A 27922-nucleotide genomic window follows, 5' to 3' on the forward strand; every position below is an offset into this window, starting at 1 on the left:
GGAGCGAGGTGGGAATACACCCTGGATGAGACGCCAGTCCATAATTTTTCCTGTCAATTATAATAAGCAAGATATCTATTAATACATAAGTACATAACTACATATATTAATACATAAATCTCCTAGAAATTAGGGCTTTATTAAGTCGTTTGTGTTAAATAAGGAATGGTGCTGTTGTGGGGATGTAATCCAGCCTGAAAATTAAATCTGATCAGGTAATATTTCATTAACCTTGCCTTCTTAGCAAAGCTGGTCACTTGAGGTGTGTCAGATATTTTGAAAGGAATGGACCTAGAAAAATATGTCAAATCTAGAACCCTCAAGGCCCTTGACTTGTCGCTTTGGTGAAACCCCTAAGAGTTGTATGTATAACTGAGTGCCTTTCAGAAAGATTTCCAAGCCTTTAAGAAGGCAGAGAAGCCTGAACTATCCAAAGGACCTCTGAGTAACCCAGTTCTCTAAAAATGTAGTCAGTGATGGTTTCCAATGGAACTGCTTCAAATCATCATTTTTTATACAAAAGCAAAACATCTCACAACACACCACAAGGGGGCACTCAAATGTGCATATGCAGGGGTTTCCAACTCCAGTCGCTTATTATCAAGCTGTTCATGTTTCATGCTCAGCGCTCTTTTTGTTTAAAAAGGAACCACAAGATGACCATGTTTGTCTTTTTCATAAGTTTATTACTAAAATAGTTTTTTCTGCTGGGATGTGGATTGCTTGTGGCTTGCATGTTGAGTGTAAAAATGTCAGGGGGGTTTTGGAGGGATTTTACAGGGTTAGAGTACAGGGTTAGGAGGAGTTCAACTGAAGCGAATTCTGCGCATGGAGCCCACAGCGCTGTTCTGAGCTCCCCAATCTGAGAAGCTGTTATAGTCTTTACTCTCCAGGATATAGTGGGATCCTCTGTAATTGGGCTCCTGGTACAGCACCCAGCTACACACACACACACACACACACACACACACACACGTTTAAATGAGACAAACCGAGTAATAATGCATATCTAGTATATTGAAAAAAGATAAGTTTTGATTTTTTCACAGAAGCAGCAAGAAAGTCTGTATAATTTAAATATTTTCAATTTTAAATGATAAATAAAAACAGATTAGAATTAGAGACTCACGCTCCACCCAGCACCCGGATTGAGAAGGCTCTGTTCAGGTTATATCTTGTCATGAGGTTAGGGACGTCGTCCTGGAGCTCGGTCTTTCTCCCAGAGAAACCTTGCCTCTCAAACAGCTGAGCACGTGGAGGGTTTGGATCCTGCAGAGACCACACATTCACTCATTGCTTTCAAGGAAATTTTGTAAAACAGTTTATTGAAACCACACATTTTGAATGTATTCATAAAGGATCGAGTGCGTGTCTCACCTGCTTCACAGAGCGTACAGACGAGATGTGGTCACCCTGGCCACACCACCTGTCTGTGCAGTTATATTCTCCCTGATCAGACATGTCCCACAAATACTGGCGCCCACGGAAGTACTCATGCTCATAGCCCACCCAGCTGCTCACAACAAACACACCCACATATTAGCAAAGTTTATAAGGACATCTGTAAATATGGCTATAATGGTTTAGAGCACTTCACTAAAGAGGGCTCAAGAATCCAAACATATCTTCCAAAGGACAAAAGCAACAGATTCGATCTGTGCTAAATTACAGGCAGTCATCATTAGATATGCCCTTGGAAGTCTTATTAACCACCAGCAAGTATCACTTCCTTGGTAAATTACTGGTTTAACTAGCTTTTAACTGATTAAATTTGCAGCAATTATGAACAATGTGGGTGTTTACACATACGCGACTGACATGATCATTATTTGATTTCAGCTGTAACCAAAGTACTTAAGTCATGTAAAAAGCATGCTACAGGAATTTTACAGTTTTCAAAAAAATCTGATAATCACAGCTATATTTTAGCCAAATTATCAGGTTATTCTGTGAATTTATACCACAAATCTTGTTTTTCATTTATCTATATTGCTGCATGTGTGCAAACATAACTGGAGCTGCCCCATTAGTAAATAAAGAGATTCAAAACAAATTTTTAAATTGTCTTGCCCTTCATCTTCAATAGGTTTGCATGTAGCCTTGTTGATCGTTATCAGATTTTTGTAAGTCCAGTACATGTATCCTGTTATGATTATGAGCCTGCAATGTTTAGTAAGAAAAACATCTCGATAAAGACATGATTCTGTTCAGGTGGTTTTTAGTTGAGACCAAAGTTAAGACAAGTTCTTATGAAATTCAAGCCATGGTAGTTATATGTGAGCCAATTACAGGATGTGTGTGTGTGTGTGTGTGTAAGCATTGTATACTCACGCTCCACTCTCCACCTTCACAGAGTTACATCTTTCAGGGAAGTTCTTGTCACTCAGATTTTGGCAGTCTGAGCTGAGGTCCAATCGCTGGCCGGCAAAGTTCCTCTGCTCAAAAAGGGTCACCTGACACAGACCATTAGTGCACGCATTTTCCTTCTATTCAATTCATGCTTTAGAAAACATTAAACAATGGTCTTTCAATAGATGACTATAAATGACTGGAGTGTTCTGGAGGCACACAGATAAAACCTTCCTGACTAAGAGTGTTGATCTACAATTTGTTTATATATTTCTATAGAATATACTACCAACAATACATCTTTTAGTCATAAACTAGGAATAGCCCAAGTGACCCTACAAGTATTTATTTCATGCAAGTACAGTGTAAAGAAAAGACTCACCTTCCCACTGGACCCGTAAAATGCACGTTGGAGCACAGACCCCAGCTTGCTACAGAGGGATAAAATCACAGTCAGAGCACATTTATACACAACACCATGCAGGGACAGATACATCTACATGGGTATATTAATCAAAGAATAGGCTCCATCTAGGCTCCTACTACATAGTCACTTTGTAGGTGACAAATAAACAGAGCACAACAGGAAAAGATATCTAGAATATCTGGACCAGATTTTCCAAAAGCTCCATAAAATAAAAATGATTCTACCTGGTAGAGAGAGAGAGAAAGAGAGAGATTGTGTTCAACGCGATACTCACTCTACCACTGAACAGTGCAAAGTGCATTTTGTGCTGCTATGCATTTGGGAAACTCAGGCCTAACTTTATTAAGAATTGATTCCTTCGATCTTGCAAATAGTGCAAAATGAAAGAGTCAAATATAGTACATTTTGTCAATTTGACCAAATGAATGTCCTGGCTGTATCTGAGTTGATTAGTTATGACACCGCAAGGCAAATTCACACATGAATCCACTTCAAATCACCCACATACTAGTGTTATTATTATTTAAACTCATTTGGACATCAGTACACATCCCTGCTCATGGGCAGAGGTACATACAGACTCAGCCTGCAACTTTTGGTGCTGCTCTGGCTTCTGAACATACGCAAACATACCTGGTTTGTTGGGCTATTCCAGGGACTTTAGTAAAAATGTTTATTTCAGCTCATGGAGGGAACAAAAATGCTCCTTAAATACAGCAGCATGAGAGAATAAGGAAGTGCCAGAACACTCATTCTGTTTTCATCTGTTTCTCTACAGTTTCTCTGTATTGATATGCTAAACACATACAGAGGACTGTTTTAGTGTTGAAACACACACACACATACACACGTGCACACGCTCACACACACACACACACACACACACACACACACACACTTTACTGCATGTGAAAGAATATAGTGATATGCTTACGAGCATTGGGGCATAACCCTTTCCACACACACACACACACACACACACACGAATAACAGAGTGCAGTGCCAACACTTTTTCAAAACAATTCAGCATGTTTTCTGCACTGCTACAATAATTCTTCTCTCTTTTCAAACAGTATTTAAGCGTTAATGCACAACTTGGGAACATGTAAGGTTCACCACAAAAACATTAATATTACCATATGTTTCAGTGGACATTTATTAATTAAACTAAAATAAATGCTTATCAGAAGCAAAAAGAAATGAACTGAGAATTAAATCAAGAGAATATTTCATGGTCTTGAATTGGATTGCTTATTTGTCCATTCTCTATATTTCAATTACTGACATTTCAGTAAACACCAGTCAAACAGTGACAGACACACAGGCGAGATTCTTTCATATGACAATTTACCAAAAAAAAAAAAAAAAAAACATATGAAATGTATCTTTATGCTTTTAATAAACTCAGATCAAATCAAGACAACATTTTAAATACAGTATTTGATTTTTTTAGTTTCTCAGAAACAAATCGATGTAAAGGAATTTTCATTGTATAAAATATGCAAGTGCAGTATTAAACACCAGTATAACTCAGATATCAATAAAATATCAACCACTGAGAGGTTCAGATAAGTAGATGACAAGGGTTTTGAGAAGGGTTCCAGGGTTTTGTTCAGTAACATTTCAGAAGTAGTGAGTAACTTAAAACGTCACACTTTATGTTTCCTTTCTCTTAACTAATGTTAATATTAAACTATTAATATAAAAATTATTAATATTAAACTAATCACCTGCATTAATTTAATATTAACAGATCATAGACAGCATTAATAAAACACTGTCGATGTTAACAAAGTAAGTTAACACATAATAATTAATGTTTTTTTAAATGTTAGCTAAATGCTCCTGCAATAACATGTTTAATCTATTCAGGCTGAAAATAAATCCACATAAATATGCATAAATGAATTTATAGCATGTTACTTAATGATGGCTGTACTCAGAGTCTCTTTTGCACTCCAGCTATCAGCCATTCATTTAACTACTGCAAAAAGATTAGCAAGGGCATTGGGCTTATTTTAAGTCATTGATGAATGAAATTTTTGTTAATGGATTAATAAATACAACACTTAGTAACTTTAACATTACTCACTATTAATAGTTTATTAATGGTTTGTTAACATTAACTAATTATTAACTAACCTTAAGCAATATTATAAAGAATGTTAATGTATTTACTTACATACATTATATATGGGTGTAATTAGTATGTGTATATTTTGTATGCAGAGGTTTAAATGAATAGAAATTGTCAGTACTGTAGATAGTGTAGATGGATACCTTTGCAGAGCTACCTTATGGGAGATTTATGTGTGTGGGTACAAATATTGGTAATCGATTTTCTCTGGAAAGTTGTTCAAATGAATGCTTTATAAATCATTTTTTGGCAGATTGTACAGTATGTTTAAAGCTTTTACTCCTCATCTCTAGTGGAACCCTGCCAGCTGCTGGATCATCCTCATTAACATTACTTTGCTTACAGCATCAAATCTGTGTTTCTATTGAACCTGTTTGCACCAGCACTTTTCCCTTTTCACCCCACTGTGCGTGAATGGGGGGTATTTGTGCCAGTGTGTGGGTCATGAGGCTCCTGAATAGCATCAGGAGCTGCTGGATGTTTCTCTTCTACTTTGTGGTGGTTGAACAGCACCTTTGGAGTACAATGTGAGGCTGAAATAAGTCTAGAAATTTGGGTTACATTCTGGCATTTTGGGACAAATGCAAGGAGCAGAGCAGGTATGGCTGTATATGTTCTCTCAGATAGATAGATAGATAGATAGAGAGAGAGAGAGAGAGAGAGAGAGAGGAAGGGGATAAATCCTGACTTTGGCAATAACTACTTGTGCTAAAAGAACGCATCTAGATAATCTTTAATTGATCTCTAATTCAAATAGGTTTTGGAGATGTGTTTCATATTGGCAGCTCTGGATAAATTGACTTACATTCTCTCTCTGATAGCATTCTGTGTCAGTGTGTCATATAGCTGGCTGAAATGAACACATGGTAATTTGGTCTAATCTGTGTTTGGAATATGTTTTGCATTTATGAATGATTTCATATGAGAAATAGTGGTCTTTGGCATGTGTGTTTCATATACCTACAGGTTCTGGACCTAAGTCAGTTACAAAATTGAAAAAATCACAGGATGTTTCTAGTGCAAGTGGTGATGTTTTTTTGTGTTTTCCTGTTGTAATAGATGGATATGTACAGTAGATAGATATATCTGAAAAGTTTTACTGTTTTATCTATCTGATAGGTACAATTATTGACACCATAAGAACACAATGGCACAGCAAACTCTTCTGAGTTTGTGCCATGTTCTCGTGTTGGCGTTGTGCGTTTCTGCAGCTGAAGAGTTTGACTGGACCAAGAATGAAAAGGGATCCTTTCATTATGGCACTTTCCCTACTGGTAACACTTTACATTCCAAGGAAGACATAACACAGATTCAACTGTAGTGATTCAGTAATCTATTAAGTGATCACAGATGTGAAATTATTAAACATCATTTTTAAATTAATCTATACAGTGAATTCAGATATTATGCGAAACATCTAGATTTTTTTGTCACTGAGATGTTGTCTCCTTGTGAGTAACTTATCCTGTGTAATACTCTGTCAGCTGGTAGCACAGTGGTGTAGTCAGTACCACTGGCACCTCACAGCTCCAGGGTTCGATACTGAGCTCAGGTTACTGTCTGTGTGGTGTTTCTGGGCCTCCTCCTGTCCGTGTGGTGGTTTCCCCTCTTCCCAAAAACATGCCAGTATGTGGATTGGCTACACTTAATTGCCCCGAGGTGTAGGTGTGTGTGCATGGTGACATATGTCCCCACTTTGCACCAAGTAATCTAAAATGGTTGTAAAATTAAATGAACCAAGGAGTACTCTATCAAATATAGAAATTTAATTTTTATTTTATATTGGCTCCCTCTAGTGGGAGAATGTATTCCTACTCTGTTAAAAAAAAAAGAAGAAGAAGTAGAAGAAGAGCTAATTTGGGTGCATGTGTCTAATGATATCACAGCATTCTCTTGGGGTGCTGGCAGCTCAGCATATCAGACTGAGGGAGCCTGGGATAAAGATGGCAAAGGGATGAGCATCTGGGATGTGTTTTCACATAAAAGAAGCAAAATCCACCTGAACGACACTGGAGATTCTTCCTGTGAGGGCTACTACAAATTCAAGGTGATGTACAACGTACATGTACAGTCTGTACAATGTCTTTATGTATAATATGTACAATGTAATATTGTCTGTATAATGTAATATAATGTCTAATCTTTAATGAAATAGATTAAGGCCTAATGTACATCATGAAATCGATCCTTTTACATATAGGTCTGTGTGTGCAGAAGAACTGGTCCACTACCCTAAATGACTTTTTTACTCTTTCTTTATATTCAGGATGACATCTTGTTAATGAAAGACCTGAAGCTGAATCACTACCGCTTTTCTATTTCCTGGCCAAGGATCTTACCCACTGGAATTAAGTGTAAGACAGATAAAATAAATTATAATTTACCAAAATTACTAAATTGCCACTAAATAAAGAGAAACCCGGAGTAATTACAGACAGGTTGTTCTGTTTAATAGCTGACAAAATCAATGAGAAGGGAATACAGCACTATGACAGTCTCATCAATATGCTCCTGGAGAATCAGATCACGCCCATTGTAACCCTTTATCACTGGGATTTGCCTCAGGTGAGTATTGCAGCGAGTTTAGGTATCCCTGTTTTAAAAATGAAGCATTCTTATTCAGGATAATAAAGATTCAGAGATTATTTCCTTATCCTCTGCATAATCCGTGGTGAAAATGTGCATAGCCGTATTGTCTGGGAATAGAGATAATGATATTTCCACCCAGAGCTCTGATCAAATTTGCTTCCTGTGTGATTTGGAGGGTCAGGAATTCACATGTATATTTTCAGGTTCTTCAGGAGAAATATGGCGGTTGGCAGAACAGCAGCATGGTCAATTTCTTTGATGACTATGCCAACCTGTGCTTTGAGAGATTTGGTAATCGGGTAAAATACTGGATCACCTTTAACAACCCATGGGTAAGCAAAACAAATATCGTCCCTCTGAAGCTGAACTATTTTAACCATGTCTATACATTTTTCATTTCTTTTTTTTCATATGTAGTTTGTTATGCAGCGCTTTTTGTGTATATAGAAATTCCAGGGCCATTCATGGAAATTTGTTGCATCAGAAAAACTCAGGGGCCACCATTTCCTTTAGGCCTGTTCAAATATGATGAGTTCATATCACAAAATCATTTTTCAAAATGCACCTACTGTACATGATTGCAATCTCATTTTCATTGCAGTCAATTGCAGTGGAGGGATATGAGATGGGTGACCATGCTCCTGGAGTGAAACTGAAAGGCACTGGTGCCTACAAGGCTGCCCACAACATCATTAAGGTAAACACAAACCTATAAGTTCCCATTTCTCAAAGCAGGAATACAATCAAGCTACAGATACTGGAAGACTATTATCATACGGCTATTATAATGTTTAAGATTATAAACTAAAGCTGAACCTGAGTCTTTTCCTATTTAAACCTGCAGGCTCATGCTAAAGCTTGGCACACTTATGACATCCAGTGGCGAAGCAAACAGAAAGGTAAAAAAAAATAAAAAATCACTTCATCAACAAAAACTGAGCAATGTCTTACTGACAAGGCTACTAAAAAAAGAGTAAACGTGCAGAAATCCACTGTTAATTTTGCTGGTCAATCTCTAGATATAATCAAGAAAAAATCAGAGGGGAGACTTTTTTTTCTCCGAATTAAAATATTCAGTTTTAGTTGACTGAAATAGTTTACCTATACCTCAGTACAGTAATACAGATGGTTGCACTTAGAAAGCTCTGCTTGACTGCAGGAATGGTGGGCATCTCTCTGTCTACTGACTGGGGGGAACCAGTGGACATCACGAATCAGAGGGATATTGAAGCAGCCGACAGATACATGCAATTTTACCTGGGCTGGTTTGCCGCACCGCTCTTCAGTGGAGACTATCCTCAAGTGATGAAGGAATACATAGGCAAGTTACAGTATCGAAACACATCTTTCTAACAACTAACAGCAGGAAAATGCATAGAGACCATAGCAAATCTAAATATGTGCCATTAGTATTGTTTTATTTTAACTTTCTTTCTTAACTTGTCAACTCATCTGGATTACTGTAATGTTCTTTTATCTCATTTACCAAAGAGCTCTATTACTAGTTTACAGAGAGTACAAAATGTTGCAGCATGAATCTTGACACGGCATCAGGATGAGGGATTGTATAAATATTACACTTGTTCTCATGCATTGGCTACCAGTGTCTTTTCATGGTCTTGTGCCACTGTAACTCAGTGAATTTGTTGTTAGACATATTCAGATATTTTGGTCATACCCACTCCCCTGGCTAAATAGTGGCGAGGCAGCTATTTGTTATTTTGTCTACCCCTGATGAGAGCTCTTGATGATCTGGCCATATTTAAGTAAGGACTAAAACATGACAGGGCATGCTGTTATAGGAAAAAATGACACAGAGGCCATTCATTACCTTAACTTGATTATTTTGACTATAATGTGATTATCTACCAAGGAAAGCATGGCCCAATGTTCCTTAGCAATTTGCTAATGATTACAATTTTAATATTTTTTTATAGTTCATAGTTAGTCTTAAAATTGTGGAACATCCACAAAATAAGGTTTTTTTTTTGTTATAGCAACTATAAACCAAAGCCCATTCCCTCACCAGCCTCTTTTTTTTCTCACTTGAATAACATAAAAAATGCAGAATGTAATCTTACTGAGGAACCAGAAAAAACTCCTCTGTCCTGAGGACCCTATGATGGGGAAAACTTACTGACTCACCAAAGTACAGACACCTGAGAATCCTAAAATAAATGTTACATAAACGTCTTGTCACAAAAAGCTTTACATATATTTTTTTATAACAAGTTATAATACGTTAATTATAACATATTTGAAAGAACCATTTGTAAACTTTGTTGTCAAATAAAGATCTATATAAAGATTATTTTATTCTCCAGGCAGGAAGAGTGCACAGCAAGGCCTGGGGAGTTCCCGTCTGCCCACTTTCAGCCCACATGAGAAAAGCTATGTCAGGGGCACCTGCGACTTCCTGGGAATCGGCCACTTCACCACACGCTACATCACACAGAAGAACTTTCCCTCAAACCATGGAAGTACTTACTTTACTGATCGGGACCTAGCAGAGCTCGTAGACCCGCTCTGGCCTGATCCCGGCTCTGAATGGCTCTATTCTGTGCCGTGGGGCTTCCGTCGGCTGCTTCACTATGTGAAGGTACTGATAATTTTACTCACATACTAACACTAAAGATGTTAGTTGAGCAGAGACAAATTCAAGATGTGAGATATGTGCAATGACGTAAACCTAGCCTCATTTCCTTTCTTCAGATGCAGTATGGAAACCCTATGATATATGTGACAGAAAACGGCGTCTCCGAGAAGATAGTGTGCACTGACCTGTGTGATGAATGGAGGATGCAGTACTTAAGGGATTACATCAATGAAATGCTTAAAGGTCAGTGTGAAATTAGAAGATACAGATTTTACACTTGACTTATTCCAGCTTCAATAATTGAGCTAACAATTCCTATGTTCTTCTCCCCTCAGCGATTAATGATGGGGTGAATGTGAAAGGATACACTGCATGGTCTCTGCTCGACATGTTTGAATGGGATGAAGGCTACTCTGAGCGATTCGGCCTGTACTATGTGGACTTTGGAAGCAAAAATAAACAGCGTTACCCGAAAGCCTCTGTTCAGTTCTACAAGCGCATCATCAGCTCTAATGGCTTTCCCAATCAGAGAGAGGTATGATTTTTTTTTTTTTTTTTTGCAACAGGTACTGACACAGTGCTAAAACTAGGATAGGAAATGAAGGTGTAGCCACAAAAGGAACATCTGGTTACATTCATGAGCAGAACAGCTCCAGCTGGCTGCTACTATATTACTTAGCCCAGGGATTAAGGTGGAAAGAAATACTCATGACATCCTCATTTTTGCCCATTTTTAAACCCCTGCTTTCAACGTATGTCCAATATCACACTAGAAGATGTGAAAACAGACCCCCTAAATAAGTACTTTTATTCAGTTTTATCTGAGAAAAGATATGGCATGGTGTTGAAAAGATGTGTGCTATGGCGTGCACTTTAAGTTGAACTTTAAATGACCGTCAACATAAGATTTGCAGTGAATTTCCCATAAATTATGTGAAAGCCGCTTTACTAAGAAACCCTCCCCACCAACATAAATATTTTTGCAAACATACCTCGGCTTTAAAAAGTACCTCTATAAGATAAATATGGTGACAGAGAACATTAATCTGTGTTAGATGTCTTAATCTGTCCTTTACATAACAGCTCCAGGGTTTCATTTCTGTCTGCTGTCTTTTAATGCTGTTATGTTTTCATGTCCATCACAGATTGAGAGCTGGAAAAGGAAAGCGACAGAAACCTGCACCTCCAGTACCCAGCTTCTAGCAGCAGGTCAGTAGCTTTAAGAAAATATCTTTTTTAGGAATATGTAGGAAACTTACAATAGCCAAAGTAGAACAAAGAACATAAACATTGAAGAATTCCTTTCAAATCTAGCTGGGGCAAACAAAAGAAACCCTTTTTACATTTTTTTAGTCATCCTGGTAGGAAAATTTTGCCTGTTAAGTGAGAAAGAAATGCTTAATTAATGAACAATGAAAAGCAGCAAGTCACAACTATGGATTTCTGGCTTAGTGCACAAATTTAATTAACTTCAAAAAGAACTAAATCTAACAGGAATTTTCTTTTGTTTGCTCCTCCAGCTAGAAGAAAAGCCAAGGAAAATAAGGGGCATGCAGAAATGCCAAAGGTTTGGCCTGCACATGATGAGGTTTAGGTACTAGAGAACGCTTTTGGTATTGCAGGGATTTGCTTGCATCTTGTCCTGTAAATGTTATTGGTTGCACTGATGCAAGTCTATTTTCTTTCCTTGCATTTTTTTTTTCAATCAGTTTTAACGCTGTGATGTTGTGTTTTAGATCCACTGAGCAGCCACATGGAGCTGGTGACGGAGATTGTGGTTCCTACTGTGGGTACCGTCTGTATCCTCCTCACTGCCGTATTCCTCATGTTCCTCCTGAAAACTCGCCTCTGAGGCCTTGAATTTTGTACATGCCAGTCCTTCCTGTCCTTCTTAAGTACATTCCTCCCTTCTTCATCTGTAGCCTCCGGAGTTATCGAATACCGTCTGTACAGCAAATAAAAGACAGTTATGTCATTATACAGTATTACTAACAGCAAAACTATGACAGGAGTCTGCTTGTCTGTATGTTAAATACACAGCTCTCAGCAGATAACTTAAAAGTTTGCTGTTTGATCTGAGGTGAAGGGAGAATTTTGGGATCTCCATGTGGCTATAGACTTTCTGGATTAATTTTTGGTTACTTAAACTTAAAAAACATGCCTTTTTTTTGTTTCGTAATTCTCTGAGAGGTCATATTGAAAGTGAATATACGGGAATACACAGTGGAAATGCGATGTGTAACATTCATATCTTAAATAAAGATCATAACCCTGTATTTTGTTTCATTTTCACTTGTTATATGTCTACAAACAAAATTCTAATCTATCGATCAGTGAAACTAAGCTCAAATAAACAATATGACTACTACACTTGTAGTAGAGACTCCAGTAAAATAAAAGAATTAGCAAAAAAAAAAATCAATAACATTACACATTCAATACACACACTGTGTGTTTGACACAAAGTACACAAAAATAAAAACAGTAATTTATCTAATTCATTTGCCTCCAGTAACTGCTTTATCTTGGTCTGGGTCGTGGTGGATCCAGAACCTATCCCAGGCACATTGGACAGAAATACACCCAGGACGGTGTGGACATCTACTAGCATGTGTAAACTGATGGTGCAGTCAGTAGTGTTGGGTTTCCTCTATACAGTGTGATTTTCCTCTCTAGTTTCCTCCGAGTTCCCAAAACATTCCAGCATTTGGACTGGCTGATAGTGTGAATAAGTGTTATAGTGTGAATAACAGTTTCTTCTCTGAGGCAGTCAGATTACTCAACACCCTGTTGTCTCCCAAAGCTCACCTGGGCTAGTCAAACACCTAACCCAGTATGCCTCACTACCACTGCACACCGCACTTCACAAAGCTGCATCAGACTCCTTATGGAACGCAAAACTTACTGCTGCTACAGATCTACCTATTGCTGCTACACTACCAGATAGTTTACATTTTACAGCTTATGATCTGTATTTTTAGTGTCCTGTGTATTTATTGTTACGTTTTGTGTATTTATTGTCCTGCACTCGTCTCACACTGTTGTGTATTTGCACTGTTGTGTATTTATGTAGTCTTGCTTGTTATGTGTTGCATCATGGTCCTGGAGAAACAACATTTCATTCCAATGTATACAAGCTTTATAGGGGAATGACAATAAAAACCCACTTGACCTGAAGTGTGTGAATGTGTGTGCGCATGATGTCTGTGATGGACCCCAGGGTGTATTCCCACCTTACAGTGGGGTAGGCTCCAGATCCACCACAAGCCTGAGCAGAATAAAGAGCTTACTGATGAATGAATGAATGAATGAATGAACCCATAGGACATCCACACAGATATCAGAAGAACGTGAAACTCTGCACAGAGCGGATAACACCGGGGCGTGAAGCTGTGAGGCAACAACGCCACCCAGCAATAAAGTAAAGTAAAGTAAATTAAATCTGTATCTCAAGCACGTGTTGCCATATTGTCTTGATATGGATTAGAGTTACTTATTTACTTATCATGACCTGATTGCAGACATTTTCACATGACCGGTGTAACAAAACTGTTTTACATTTAGCCATAAGTACAAATGTATCAGATAATTCTCTTCTAAATGCTGAAGTAACAGTCTATAAGGGAAATTTTTATATATTTAAAAGCCTTTTTAAAAGTTTTTTTGTTTTTTTTTTAATTATTATAAAAAATAACAAACCCCAGCCCCTTAGCAAAGTGTAAGATATGCTTCACTAGGTGGCGCCATTAGCAATGAGACACACACTGCGGAATAACAGAAGAAGTGCTCCCTGTGAATCTGATTGGCTGAGAGAAAAACCCGGCAGAAACAAGGAGAAGCTGGACTGGACTGAAACATCCTCTGGCTGAGGTGCGTGAGGTTTGTTTTCGTTTGATTGAGATAGTTTATAAAGCTGTAAATAGCACAGTGTGATTACACGGTGAGATCGGTGCTGCTTTTCGTGCTTACTTCACCTGAACAAACTGTGGTTAGCGCATGATTTGATATCTAGCAAGCTACAAAGCAGCAGCAGGGGTTTTTATTTTCCTACCCGTATTCCGAAAAACCCCGCCTTCTGCACGCGAAGCTCGCTCTCCCAAGAAGACAGCTGATTGGACAGATAACCTGTTGGCGGGACCATTCTGGCCAATCCTAGCACAGGTGACAGAATACAGGTGGGAAAATAATGTAGACTGGTAGAAATCGTATAACAGGAAGGTTTAATCATAGTTATTATTAAGTTAATTTATTCTGAATCACGCCTGATTAGCATTTTTAGCTACAAAGATAACGGTTACCATAGATACTGTAGAAATTGCTCATAAATTTAGATTAAGTTAAAGACGTAAGATGCAAATAATGCATTTTAACACGTGAAGACTAGTTTATTTGGATCACGTGACTTACTCTTCAGGGCTTTCCAAGATGAATAAAATAAAGTTTACTTTACAGCTTGTTTGCTGCATTAAAGTCAATTCTGGTTATGTAATGTAATGTAATGTAATGTGCTTTCCTCTGCAGAGTCCCTGCATGATGTATGATCCATCAGAAAATGGTCAGTTTGGCATGTCTGACTATGACCAGATAGAGGACGAGTCCTTTCCCCCTCTCCCACCACCGCTGTCCCCTGGAGAGGGCAACTTCGATGAGGAGCATGCGGCCAGTGGAGAGGGTAAGATCTGTACACACACAGCTCTCCTTTATTCAGATGATCCTGTACTGAATTCACCAACTGTACTGTGTATGTAGGTGAAGAGGGAGAGCTGTCCAAGCTACCTGATGTTCCTGTAGCTAAAAGGCGAACTGTTAAGAGACCTCAGCCTAAACTAGACTCTCAGAGGTAATTATTATTGTCTACATGACCTCCATAAGCACACAGTGTATCAGGGTTCATGTTCATCACTTTTCTCCTCTTCCGGTTATAGGCTGCTGTCTGAACGAGGACTTCCAGCCTTACGTACATTATTCAGTGATGTCAAATTTAAAGGCAAAGGCCATGAGGTGACTTAACCTTCACTGCAGCGTTACTTCATATATTACAAATCAGTTATCGGTTATTAAATGTAGATCCTCTCCTTCTGTCTGCTTTAGGCTGAGGATCTTAAGGTTCTGATGCAGAAAATGGAGAACTGGGCTCACAGACTTTATCCCAAACTACAGTTTGAGGACTTTATCGACAAACTGGAGGTTCTAGGAAGCAAGAAAGAAGTACAGGTATGTCTGGCAGTCCATCTCCACAAGCACATGTGATTTAACTTTAATCAAAATGGCAGTTAGGCACATGTAGTATGTTAGTACAATACTGATTTTTCCCTGAATGTAAAGTCCCTTTAAAAAACACAGATTATTGATTGAATCTCTTTGAACAGTTAAAGAATCTAACCCATAATAAAGTCATTGTTAAATGACTCTTCTGTTAAAGTTCTGTTAAATGTCATAATGCAGTGTGTGTACGTACAATTGTACATACAAAAGTCACATTACACCAACAGCTTTGGATATACAGGACCTAACAATTAAATATAAATCAGCTCAAACATGCCTTTATTATTCATTATTACACAATTCAATTAGGTTAACATAACAGAAATATCAAAAAGTCTGTGAGTAAGCATGTAGTATGTCAATAAATGCAGAGAGTATAAAATCTATATTAAAATTATTGTCACATATTTTTTTTACCATTACAGGGAGGAAAAATGAAATTTGCTCAGTAACATAATCAGAAACAAGGAAACATGTCGTTGTATCTCCAGAGCCAGGAGTAAATATAAGATGAACAATACTATTAATCAAAAAGCCTTCAACGACCATGTCCTTTTCGAGTAATGGCATGTTTGAAATTGTAAACTGCTACATGACTTTACTCTCCTTTAGACATGTCTCAAGCGAATCCGACTGGACATGCCTCTGACCCACGAGGATTTCAATGGAAATGATGGCGGTGAGAAAAACGTTAAGCTTTAGCACACAGTGATTTCTCTTAATGCACGTGGTTTCTTGCAGTGCAATGTAATTATTTTCTTTATTTTGTGTTTAGATGAAGCAGAGGTCCGCTTACAGGAAGACGCAGACCCATTTGAAGATAGAAGCTTCTCTGAAGATCCGTTTATCCACTCCACTCCTGCTCCTGCACCACTCTCTCTTACAGAGGAACAGCAGCAGCGTATCGAGCGCAACAAACAGCTGGCCCTGGAAAGAAGGCTGGCTCGACAAAAGCAGCTAGGTGACTAGTTACAGCATAAACGTGTGTTATGTTAAACACTGTGTGATGCAACATTACGATATTATATAGTTGCATTGTACGTGACATGTTATAGGCTGTATTACTACATTGGTATGATTTGCTACATAGGGTTAATGTTTTGTTTTGTTTTGTTCACTGGCAGTAAATCATTTATCTTTTATTTTGAAATGCTTTGAACTAATGAACTAATTTATCATTTGTGTTTTCTCAGAGTCGTCACAGTCAGCTTTCCCAGATGAACTTGCTGCAAGTCCCACAGCACATCACCTCAGCCAAGACGACCAGAGAGAACTGGATCAAACCACAGGAAACACTGACACACTTTTAGAACAAGATCCTGTGGCGTCTCAGAGCTCCCCTCAGTATGACAAATGTGACAGTCCAGTTCCAGAGATAACAAATGGAGATAATGAGAGCGATTGATCAGTTTTACTCTCTGATTGCGCCAGGAAGTTTTCATGATAGACGCAAACTAACTGCCAACAAATTGTTCAGAGTAAAAAAAACGTTCAGTTGTAGCTGTTAGACCATGATATGCACTTCCTCTGATAATCCAGCCAAATGCTAATAAGCTGCTTGTATTGTTCTTGACATCCTCTGTGAGGATCTATAATGAGAAAAGACTGGCTCGGTTTATGCTTTCCTTACTTCCTATAATTAAATATAACCATAATTAAAATGCAGAACTATTCAGAGAGAACCAGCTGCTGTAGCTTACTTCCACACAGCAAGGTCTAAACTGATGGAGTCTCACCTAAGTCTTAGCAGCTTTATCCTATTTTATATTAAAGCATAATTAATCCAACTATCACTAACAAAGGGTGTTTGATAAAGAGGAGAGTAAAGAGTTTGTAAGCTTGTTTAGGAATTTGCATTTTCATAATTCTCATGCATTTTCTTTACATGGTTTGTTTTGGGTGTTCTTTTTTTAGTATAATTTACCATTCTTATTTTATTGCAATATTCTAAATAAAGTGTTCATATCTTGTTTAATGATTGGGTGTTAATGTCACCATGAACTGAAAATTTTTATTTGCAGGGATTTTGGTATGTTGCTACTTTACACTAACCACTCTATCCTGGTCAGGATTGCAGTGGATCTAGTGCCTATTCCAAGAACACAGGGAGTGAGGTCACACCCACCCTGGATGGGACACCAGTCCATCACAGGGCACCATGCACACACATTCACACACTCATTCACACCTAGGGGCAATTGATAAATCAGAATGGATTGTGGGAGGAAACCAGAGAACCGAGAGGAAACCAACACAGTCATGAGGAGAAGAAACAAAACTCCATACAGACAGCAACCCAAGTTCAGGATTGGACAGAAACCCTGGAGCTGTGACACTGCATTGATACCCACTTCATAACTATGTCATAACCATGCCACCAAGCAATTTGGTTGCAAAATCTGAGTTGGGGTTGGGGCTGCATATTCATAGCACCTAGATTCTTGACATGTGTAAACACTTCTGTTATCCAGTGACGTTGTTTCCCAATCCTGTTTTTCCAGAGAGTCCATTATTTCATATCGCAAAGTAGGAAGAATACTTTTAACCTTAAGTGGCACGTTGTTCAAAATTCCTAGAGTGAAATAAGAAGTTTTGTGTCACAAGATTATATTTGGATAAAGGGGAACAAAAGGTCACTCCATACAGCTTATGAAAATATTTTTTTAATAAAACATTCCAGTTAGACTCAGTGCAAAATATCAAAGTTGTAAATGTACAATTTATACATTCTTGTACAAAATACATACTGAACAAAACACCACAACCAAACCATAATGTTAATTTGTTAATCAGTGCCACACTAAAATCACTAAAATGGATTTAACCAATTAAGGGCCATTCTTTAGCTTAAGAGCAATATCCGCGTAAATCCTTGGCCAAAACACTCCAGTGCTACCGTATAGTCCAAACTAGAGTAAATAAAAATAACATTTCATAATATCTAAGCAATAAAATCCAAATGTTGGATTCCGGACTGAATTGAATTTTCTCAGTAAACCTAAGCTGAGGTTGTGCATGTTGGTAATTCAGTGTTTTGTATGTGACAGAAAGCTGCATCAGACAGGGCAAGTTCACTGATCTCCTGCAGGATTGAGTAGAGATTTGGCCTTTTACTCTGTCTGAACTCCCTCTCCTCTTTGCTCAGTCTTGGTCTCCTCATCTTCTCTTCTTCTGCCTGAAGAGACGCCTCTTCCCTGCGCACCACCTCCTCAATCAGCTCAGACGGGACCCGACCACTCATCCGAGACTCGGCCACGCCCGAATGATGGGGCTTGTTCCTGATGAGTTCCAGACGCAAGTTGTCAGAATGGCAGCGGGAAGTTTCCACAGAGATACGCACCTGAAGAGCATAGGAAAAAATGATTAGTATGTCAAAGGGTTGTGCGATATCAGTAGGTGGTGACTAAAGCCTTCATGGCATCAATTACATGCATGTTTACATGTACTGTATATTAAAGTATTGAAATACCACTGCACTTAAACATGTGATGTATAAATGGTTAGCTCCTCTTGGACAGGGACATTTCCAATTTGCATATCATGAATATTCATGTCTTGGCATTCTTTGTCATTTTAAATAATTCCTAAAGTATTAAACATGTTAAAATGTACTATTCTATATACATGATTTTACATTTAGAGGTACAAAGTTAACAGGAGTGTGTGTACTCACTGTTACATGGTCAAACAGGTGAAAGGTGTTTGTCCCTGTGCTGGTGCAGGAGCTGATCCTGTCTGGATACCTCTGCAGTGTCCCCACCTGCCACACACACCCGCCGTCATCCCCCACACTCACCACCTGACTCTCCCGATTCTTCAGGTACGCTGCACCCTTCAAACCATACCTGCAAACACACATACTTAGAGGGCAAATCTTCTAGGGCTCTTTCTTACAGCATATCAGGTATTTGTGATGGTTTATTGGGAAACGGGTTTGATTATAATACTATTACAAATAGAAAGTAAACAACAGTCGAATAAAGTTTACCGTGGGACAAAGACCAGTACGCCGTTGGCCCTGATGGCATAGATAATAGCGTCGGCCACGCAGCGCTCATCAGTGAGTGGGTCCTTATCTCGAAAGTAGAGGCACTGGAAAAGCTCTGTGGACTGCTTCTGAGTGTGCTGAGCTGCCTACAGGTTACAAAGAAATCTGCTGTCACTCAGTGTTATAACTAGTAATTATCTAATAGGCTGAATATAATATATTTTCAGCTGGTGTCATACAGTGCTGTCATCTATCTATTATGTCATACCTAGTCATATTGGATTTTATATATTTAATAGATAGAAAAAAGTTAATAATAAGAATGATTATACAAGGCCTTATATAAGGACTTTATAAGATCAAAAACAGTACATTTGTATCCATCATAAGGATGATGTTGGATTACTTTGAACATGATGTTAACTCAAATACACCAGCCCTTGTGTAGGAATCTAAACAATTTACTCGGTTTCTGTTGTTGATATGATGAGCAATTTCCTCCAGATCCTTGTTGCTAGCTAAGCTCTTGTGAAAGCACTCCTCTTTCTCTGATTGGACAGCAGCCATGAGAAGACGGTGCACTATGATGTCAGCATAGCGCCTGATTGGAGAGGTGAAATGGGTGTACCGATCCAGAGCAAGACCTGCCAATAAGAAACAAACAGAGCAAGTAAGAATCAGATGTTTCACTCTGTGTCTAGATTATATCAATATATGGATTCATTTCCTGGACAGGGACTAAGTTACAAAATAGTCCAAAAGTTTGAGTCCACTGCCAAGAAGTGTTTTTCATTCCTAAACCTTCATTTCTAAGGCGAAAGTAAGACATTATTCATTATTGTTATTCTTTCATTTAAATGCATTTAAATAGCCTAACTGTATAAGCCATTTGCTTTATTTTCATGTAATAAATTTGATTCCACTTAACATATGTACATTCATGACACAAAAAAGCTTTTTTCTTAATAAATGTAACTGACAAATATGTTATTCACTGACAAAATAAAAGTTATACTAGACTATAAATTGTTGTTGAGGATGTTTTTGGAGCAGCTTTTTAGTCAACAAAGATCAAGACCTTAAAGTTGCAGTTTATAATGTTTATTTATTTATAATGATTATAGGCCAATAATAATTATATAGAAATTTTAAAGATATCCTAGAAAACTAATTAGTGATATTGACATTTAATGAATTTCTTCCTTCATTTTGGTCTTAATTTAAGTTTTTCTGCCCCAGAAATCAGCTCTGGTCCTCGGCCGCTCGGCTTCACCACTTTTTACACAAAAGGCAATTTATAAGGTTTATGTAGTTTCAACAGATAGGGTGGAGTCAGTCAGTCATGGAGAGAGGAAGGCATGTTAATGGTTTTACTGCAATTGCAATTTAACTTTCAAGTACCAGAGAGCTCTGAATATTACAGACTGCTCCTTTAGTAGGTGGAACCTGACCTTTACCTCAACTATCAACTATCAGTTTATAAAGAATGGGGGTCTAACTAAAAGTGAATGTATGAGGTTTACCATAGTGGTAGTACTGATCCTCTGGGCAAGATCCAGTGGAGAAGTACAGGGCATTAGACATGGCCTGTGTGGCCATCACCCTCAGCAGCCGGTTTACCAGGGGGTCCTCTGGATCCACTGCCTGATCTAGAGAATCAGCCAGAGCCTTGTTCGACCTAAATACAAACATGCATCAGTTTGCAAAAACATTAATAACACACTCCAGTTACTTTATGCAGCTCTAATTTTCCAAATCATTATGATAAATTCTCTACCTTGTATCAATGCCAAAGCCACGGCTCTTGGCACTGTCAATCAACTGGTTGAAGAACTCCTGCCTGGGTGGCGGGTGACGCCTCAGCAGTGCCTGGTGTGGGAAACATTCCTGGATCTTACGTGCCACCCAGTGATTGGCATAGATCATGCACTCTGCCACTGTCTCATGCACCTCCAGAGGTTGCTTTGGCACCAGAGCAGCGATGTTCTTGTCCTCATCCAGCTGAGCCCTGACTTCAACACCCTCCAGCTCCAAAGCGCCGCCCTTATCCCTCTGTGACCGCAGGTGCCTGGCCACTCGAGTCAGCTGCTCCAGGGCCTGCAGGAGCTCAGCCAGTTTCTGGTCCCGTACAGAGCCCTCGAGCAGGGCCAGCTCAGGCACCTTGACATTTTCCCCATTTAACAGGCTCTGGGCCAGCTCATAGTGCAGCTGGTAAGAGGACCGGATGAGTGTTCGGCCGTACCACACGCTACACACTGCCAGAGACTCAGCATCCAGCTCCCATATAACACTCATGGCATATCTATAGGATTATGTAAAGCATTAGAGGATAGTTTTACATACTTTAGTAATCCCCATATATTTACTGTATATACTTCAATAATTCCCAAATTGTTGGGTTTGTTCACAGTAGTGATTCTGCCAGTCTTGAGATTTAAACGTACAGATCTCATCTACCACTGCCTCTGATTTTTAAATATAATAGTACTATAAAATAATAGCATTTTTATTATAACTGAGTTTCAAAGAGGTTAAGGAAATGTTAGAGGATTCCTTTGAAATTCACCCCAAGGTAACTGTCCAAAAGTCTTCATTTCTCAGAGCCTACATTCATGATTCCTTGATGGACCATAGAAATGTCTAACAGATGAAGGTGTATTGTCTGACTCACCTGTCCACTCCCCCAAGCAGTGAGCAGAGGTCAGCACTCAACACCGCTGGCAGCATGTCATACCTTCGGTCAGCCAAGTAATATGTTGTGGCTCTGAATCGACAAATAACATGGAATATAAAATAGTCTAGCATCTGATCAAAAGTTGATTTACTGATGGTTCTTTTTTGTTAAGGGAAATCAAATGTTCAATAAAATGGGTGCTATGTTTAGCTACAGTCCCTCAGAAATGGGTATGGGACAGCTATGGGATATTAGCCAGATGTTCTTTATTTGAGATGTAATTATTATCACAAATTCACAATCTCATCACCTGGAACGAGCCTCCAGATCAGTGAGAGAACCCTCTTTAACAAAGTGTGTGACATCTGCGATGTGGACTCCCAGTTCCAGACGCTTCCCCCCTGGCAGGGTGCGCACTGACAATGTGTCATCCACATCCTCGCAGCCCAGCGGGTCAATACTGAACACCAGGTGTGTGTCACGCAGGTCCTTCCGAGAGCTTATCTCAGCCTGGTCCATCTGCCAAGGCTGCTCCTTGGAGTTCACAGGCATCTCTCGCAACTGGAAAAATACAGGTACATGAAAGAAATAACAAAATGTAAAATATTATATAGTTATATATGCAAAAAAAAAATTATTCACACCTCCACCTGTGCACACACGTCATAAGGAGAATGCCAGTCATTTCTATGTCTATTTTCATAAATGGTGCATATATTGCTAATAACTAAGATAAATATAATACATATCCATTATTTTAAAGTACAATGGACAGTTTTATTAGTGTCAAATCTATTTTATTTTTTCACCCTAATACAATCACTAATAATAACATTATGGCAGTATAATCATTGATATCAGGTTAAAGGTTGGACTGCGTGAGCTAATTAAAACATTTCAACTACATGTCTTTGTACAATCCCTGTGCTGCTCACCTGGGCTTCAGAGAATGGGGGCACATGGATGCAGTTCTCCACCAGTATGGTCTGAATTTCAGTCTCCACCTCACCGGCCTTGCCCAGGACTCTCACACTGTGACCACTGGGGTAGAGGGAAGTGCTCTCCCATGAGTCCACTCGCACAATCACCCTGTGATCCTTCAGCAAAAGATTCAAACACCTTATTGTCACATAGTACCACATATGCTTCTGTTCACACTGCAAGCCAAATTCCTGCTCACATCTGATTTTTGTTAAGTTCTTCACATGATCTTTTTAATGACAAATATTGACAAGTCTGAAGATGTCATGCAAAATAATGCTCTACCTGGTATATCTATATTGAAGTAAATTAACAAAACAGAAGTCACACTAGTAACATTGTTTTGGATTCGTAGATAAATCATTATGAGAGTGAGGAGACAAATTCAAGATGGGGGTCTGTGTGTATTGCTGTACTATATATTACGGTATAAAAGGAGCACAATGCTTGTTGTCACAGCAACAGCTATTGATCAAGCGAGAGATTTAGCAAAGAACATCAAGTTGGCATCACGGCAAAAAAGACTACATGATTTAGACCTTATTAATTCCAATTTGAGACACCTGTGTGGTACTGAAAACCAATACATGGCACCCAATTCTAATCAGTATGTTTGGACTGTTTAGATGCAGTGCCATGTATTGGTTTTTAGTACCACATAGGTGTCTCAAATTGGAATTAATAAGATTTAAATCGTGTAGCCTTTTGCTGTACTCACTATCATAAGGAACATATCTGTGTCACACTGATTGTACACAGTAACTGGACAGGTCCATATGTTACAAACCACATGACGATGTTTGAAATAAATGTTATGACATGTATTGTAATCTATTTACAAATATGTAAAAAAAATAATAATAAATAATTTTTTTAAAAAAGCAACAAATTAGAGCCTCACCTGCAGTGCTTCAGCCTGCTGGGTGCTGATCCGGATCTTTGGGATGCGGCAGTCCCAGGGAATGACCAGAATCTTCTGAGAGTTTCGGGACTGACTCTGCAGCTCCTCTCGGGGAGGAAACGTTACCACATAGTCCCTCCAGTTTCTCTGGATGATACCCACTATCCTGCCTAGAGAGGAAGACAAAGAGTGAGAGGAAAGGAACACTAATCATTTTTGGAAATGTTGTTCAGGATGTTTTCCATTTATTAGTGCTTGACATTTAATCATATTTACCCTACTTTATATCTACCTGATAATGCTTTCAGCATTAAATCCACATCACCATGAATCAGTTTAACTCAGCATTAAATCCACATCACCATGAATCAGTTTAACTCTGGCAGTAGCTCAAGGTTCTCTAAGACAAAACCCAGTTAGACTATTACTGAAACCCCACCTTATTGATATCCAGCGCACTCATGAAGTCCCATAATGCACTGCTGTAGTTGTTGACTAAACAATAAACACTAGTAGGTGCAGAATACCTGTGGGATTTAAATTTAATGTTTGATTTATATGTGCACTTTTTTGGGAGGCCAACTGATTTTTATTAGTCAAGAACAGTTATAACTAGTAATTTGCTGATTTCTTTCTAGACAGTTGGACAGCCTATAGTGTGTGGTTTTATACATTATTTCCATGGTAACTGCATGAGCCTTGGGTAACAGTAGACGTGGTAACAGTGTGTAGTCACAGGTAGATGTGCAGGTTTCTGTAATTACCCGTGGGCATAGGCTGACTCTGAGTGTCCTCTCCTTTCTCCTCTCCTCGTCCCTCTGTTAAAGCCATGCTCCGACCCTTCCACTCACCACGTGGCAACAATTCTACAGCAACCACATCACCATGTATCGCCCGATTACGATGCTTCATTCCATTGATCAGAACATCACTGTTAAGCTCTGGGGACACATGTCAAAAACAAGAAAACTATAAGCCTGCCTAATTCAGCTAAAAGTGGACAACTGGATATTGAGTTTTTGGATTTGCCTACCTGCATTCTTGCTTGCAGACCCCTCAAACCGCACAAAGGCTTCATGCTGTGTGCGGTGCTTGTTCACATTCAGTGTGCCCTTGAAACAAGAAAGAGAGGGATGCACCAACATCAGTGATAACTTTAGACCAAAGACAAAACAAAAACAGTCCTTTTCCTCATTAACACTGTGTAAGCAGCACTGATTGGCACAAGAGGCTCTCACCTGAATGTATCTGCCAGATTTGATCCCTGCCTCCAGAACCTCTGCAGGTAAATGCTCAGAGTACTCCTTCTCTGCTCCTTCACTCTCTCTCTCTTGTAGGGTCTGAGCAATGGAGGCATACAGCTCTTGAGCTGCATGCAGGTCTGGCCAGAAACTCTCCAGATATTCCTACAAAATCAAGGACATGAAGAATATGGTGCATGTATAGAGTCTATGCACAGTACTGCTACTTCAATTTCAATTATTAATTCAAATTATTGTACAAATAAGTTAATTTTCAAACAACTAACTCCAACATGTTTCCTATCATCAAGTTTAACCAAAGAGATTTTTTGTCCAATACATTCCACTGGTTTGCAGTGATGTATATTTGCTCGTAACAATCTTTACTGACTATAAACTCACAGTCTCATATGACCAGGTTCTAATTACCACACATTAGTAAACTATGAGTGAAGGATCTGAATGTGCCAATCAGTAATCAATGATTAGAGGAACTTTATTATGAATTATTCCCCTTACTACAATGAAACCGACTGAAAAAATTTATTTATAAGAATAGATTAGTAAGTAATATGACACAGTGAAATACATAACAGGGTTCAGACACACAGGAAAACAAAATATACACATCATACCCGAGTTGAGATGACGTAAACGCCACTGTTCTGACTGCCATATTCTTTAATGGCTTCCTGGTCTTCTGTGATCATAACTACTGACATCAGACCAGCCAAATGGTTATAATACCACACTGCTGCATGGTACACACACCTGCAACAAGCACGAATGCATGAGATCAGTTAACTACTCACCAGACAAGCTTATAACAAACCAACCTGTCTTACCTTGTCTGCCATTTCTCTTGCGTTTCTCCTCTGCCCCGGGCACAGTAGGAAAACTGCTGAAACTCATTGGCAAACAGGACACAGTCATAGCGAGGGTCCTTCAGGAGACCACGCAGCCTGTTATAGTGCCTATACAACAATGGATGACAGCAGCAAAACATCAACACTATCATGAGATACATGTCAAATTTTAGAGATTTTCCATACAATCTTCTATGCAAGAGAAACATCCCATGCACTTGAGCGGTCTACTTATCAATGATAATACTATTTATATAATGCTCCTGAATTATGCATACAGTGTTTAGTGGTGTACCTGCGCCCACGTGTGTTTTGTAAAGCCTGGCATGCGGTCTGCGTAAACACGACCCCACGAAACTCCCTGAACTCCAGAACCTCCAGGAAGTCCCTCACCACTCCAGCATCCGGCACCACATAATGAGTCACGTCTCCGGACAGCACCTTGCCATCTGCATGAGTATAATTCAGTGTTTAGCATTAGTATAAGTACTATAAAATATCAATTCTGTGTGCAGGAGTGTCATAGTAGCATTGATGAACCACAGCTCAGGGGTTCCACTTCCATCCTGAGCTCAGTTTGTGTGAAGGTTTCCTGTTCTCTCCTTGTCCACTTGGGTTTTCCACCACATCCCAAAAACAGGCCAGTAGGTGGACAATGCTAAATTGCCCCTAGGTGTGAATGTGTGTGCATGGGGACCTGCGATGGACTGGTGTCCGAGTCAGGGTGTATTACTACCTCGACTCTGGATCCACCGTGACCCTGATCAGGGAAAAGCAGTTACTGAAAATGTGTTTATTCTTTACCAAAAAGAAGCTGACCCCTTCAGGGATCAGACGGTCCTGACGGTCCATCTGACGATCCATTTCACACACACACACACATACAATCAGGCAGGCACACTGAGCCAAACAAGAGAGAGTGAACGTGTATTATAAAGTGACATGCCTGAAAGGAAAAAAAGCAGTTTGGAGATATTTCACAGCCACAGCTCATAGTGAAGGAGGCAGAATGTGACACATCGCAGAAGTTCACAAAACACAAGCAACAACAGCTGTTGTTTTTAATAAATTATTATTTATTATTTCATTTGTATTGAACTAATCCACATTATCAGTTGATCTGAACCTTTATCTAATTAGATTTATTTATTATTTATATAGGAGATAATTGATTTTTTCAGTGTTAATTCTGTAATTAAACAGAACTCAAACACAGTCTCGAATTGTTTACTGCACATATAATTCATGATATCTATATTTCACTGCATGATATCTAACTCTCACTGCAGAAATAGCAACTGCCCGCTGTTCTACAGACAGGAAGACTATATGTATTATACATGTATTATATATGTATTGATATGTATGGTATCGGGACTGCAGTACTTGCTGGTGTTTGTTATTGAGTGGAAAGTGGTGTGCATCACTCCAGCTAGTGCTGCTCTCACCGTGCTGCCACTGCGCCTGACACTGCGCCTGACACAGCGCGCTTCCGCACGGAACCTGCTCCCTCAGATAGTGCTCTCGGACCACACGAACCTTTCCTCCGCGGGAGCTCTTTAAATGTAAGATTTTTTCTGTTTTAATCATCTCCGAAGTTCAATTCATTCCCGCGTTCAGGCTAATCAACAATAATACATAACAAACTTCCGCCCTTTTTTTTCTTCACTAGAGTAACAAAGCAAACTGCGAAGTACCGAAAACCCTCTAGCGCCTCCTACAGGCCTGGAGGAAGAGCTGACTACTACCAAGAAGAGCAGAAGAGGAATAATAATAATAATAATAATAATAATAATGATAATAATAATAATAATAATAATAATAATAATAATATAGAACAGCATGTGATATATGCATTAGTAAGCTTCAGTCCCACATGTGGGTCTTAAACTGTTGCCACAAAGTTGG

General features: G+C 38.9%; 4 protein-coding genes across 10 annotated transcripts; 2 read left to right on the forward strand and 2 right to left on the reverse strand.

The window, feature by feature from the left end:
• Positions 1-675: 675 nt before the first annotated feature.
• crybgx (crystallin beta gamma X) lies at positions 676-3482 on the reverse strand. Its single transcript, XM_053229561.1, has 6 exons — positions 3410-3482; positions 2732-2780; positions 2332-2453; positions 1378-1513; positions 1130-1269; positions 676-939 (listed from the first exon to the last, which is right to left on the reverse strand). Exons 4-6 carry the CDS (start codon positions 1459-1461, stop codon positions 807-809), a joined length of 357 nt encoding a protein of 118 aa, XP_053085536.1. The 5' UTR covers positions 1462-1513; positions 2332-2453; positions 2732-2780; positions 3410-3482; the 3' UTR covers positions 676-806.
• A 1894-nt stretch (positions 3483-5376) lies between these two features.
• Positions 5377-12374, forward strand: lctla (lactase-like a). Of its 3 annotated transcripts, XM_053229495.1 has the most exons (15): positions 5377-5512; positions 6033-6187; positions 6800-6960; positions 7180-7267; positions 7369-7478; positions 7706-7834; positions 8104-8199; positions 8347-8401; positions 8662-8827; positions 9831-10101; positions 10215-10341; positions 10434-10633; positions 11244-11307; positions 11619-11692; positions 11835-11967. In XM_053229495.1, exons 2-14 carry the CDS (start codon positions 6061-6063, stop codon positions 11690-11692), a joined length of 1668 nt encoding a protein of 555 aa, XP_053085470.1. In that variant the 5' UTR covers positions 5377-5512; positions 6033-6060; the 3' UTR covers positions 11835-11967. The 3 variants fall into 3 exon arrangements, with proteins under 3 accessions (XP_053085470.1, XP_053085468.1, XP_053085469.1); XM_053229493.1 differs by lacking the exon at positions 11619-11692 and having other exon boundaries at positions 11835-12374; XM_053229494.1 differs by lacking the exons at positions 5377-5512; positions 11619-11692 and adding an exon at positions 5589-5779 and having other exon boundaries at positions 11835-12374.
• A 1460-nt stretch (positions 12375-13834) lies between these two features.
• Positions 13835-17338, forward strand: tipin (timeless interacting protein). 5 transcript variants are annotated; one of them, XM_026937652.3, is made up of 8 exons: positions 13835-13968; positions 14620-14770; positions 14848-14938; positions 15024-15099; positions 15190-15312; positions 15976-16042; positions 16139-16324; positions 16557-17338. In XM_026937652.3, the coding sequence occupies exons 2-8, from the start codon at positions 14629-14631 to the stop codon at positions 16766-16768; spliced, it is 897 nt and encodes a 298-aa protein (XP_026793453.1). In that variant the 5' UTR covers positions 13835-13968; positions 14620-14628; the 3' UTR covers positions 16769-17338. The 5 variants fall into 5 exon arrangements, with proteins under 5 accessions (XP_026793453.1, XP_026793452.1, XP_026793454.1 ...); XM_026937651.3 differs by having other exon boundaries at positions 13918-14273; XM_026937653.3 differs by having other exon boundaries at positions 13918-14259.
• A 672-nt stretch (positions 17339-18010) lies between these two features.
• On the reverse strand, positions 18011-27708 carry dis3l (DIS3 like exosome 3'-5' exoribonuclease). The gene is made up of 17 exons (XM_026937377.3): positions 27463-27708; positions 26310-26463; positions 25994-26122; positions 25784-25919; positions 25146-25313; positions 24941-25019; positions 24672-24848; positions 23908-24077; positions 22961-23122; positions 22336-22586; positions 22023-22115; positions 21129-21653; positions 20875-21029; positions 19817-19995; positions 19352-19497; positions 19037-19208; positions 18011-18703 (listed from the first exon to the last, which is right to left on the reverse strand). Exons 1-17 carry the CDS (start codon positions 27602-27604, stop codon positions 18362-18364), a joined length of 3180 nt encoding a protein of 1059 aa, XP_026793178.3. The 5' UTR covers positions 27605-27708; the 3' UTR covers positions 18011-18361.
• Positions 27709-27922: the final 214 nt, after the last annotated feature.

This window comes from Pangasianodon hypophthalmus, chromosome 25, assembly GCF_027358585.1.
Source record: "Pangasianodon hypophthalmus isolate fPanHyp1 chromosome 25, fPanHyp1.pri, whole genome shotgun sequence".
NCBI classification, from domain to species: Eukaryota; Metazoa; Chordata; class Actinopteri; order Siluriformes; family Pangasiidae; genus Pangasianodon; species Pangasianodon hypophthalmus.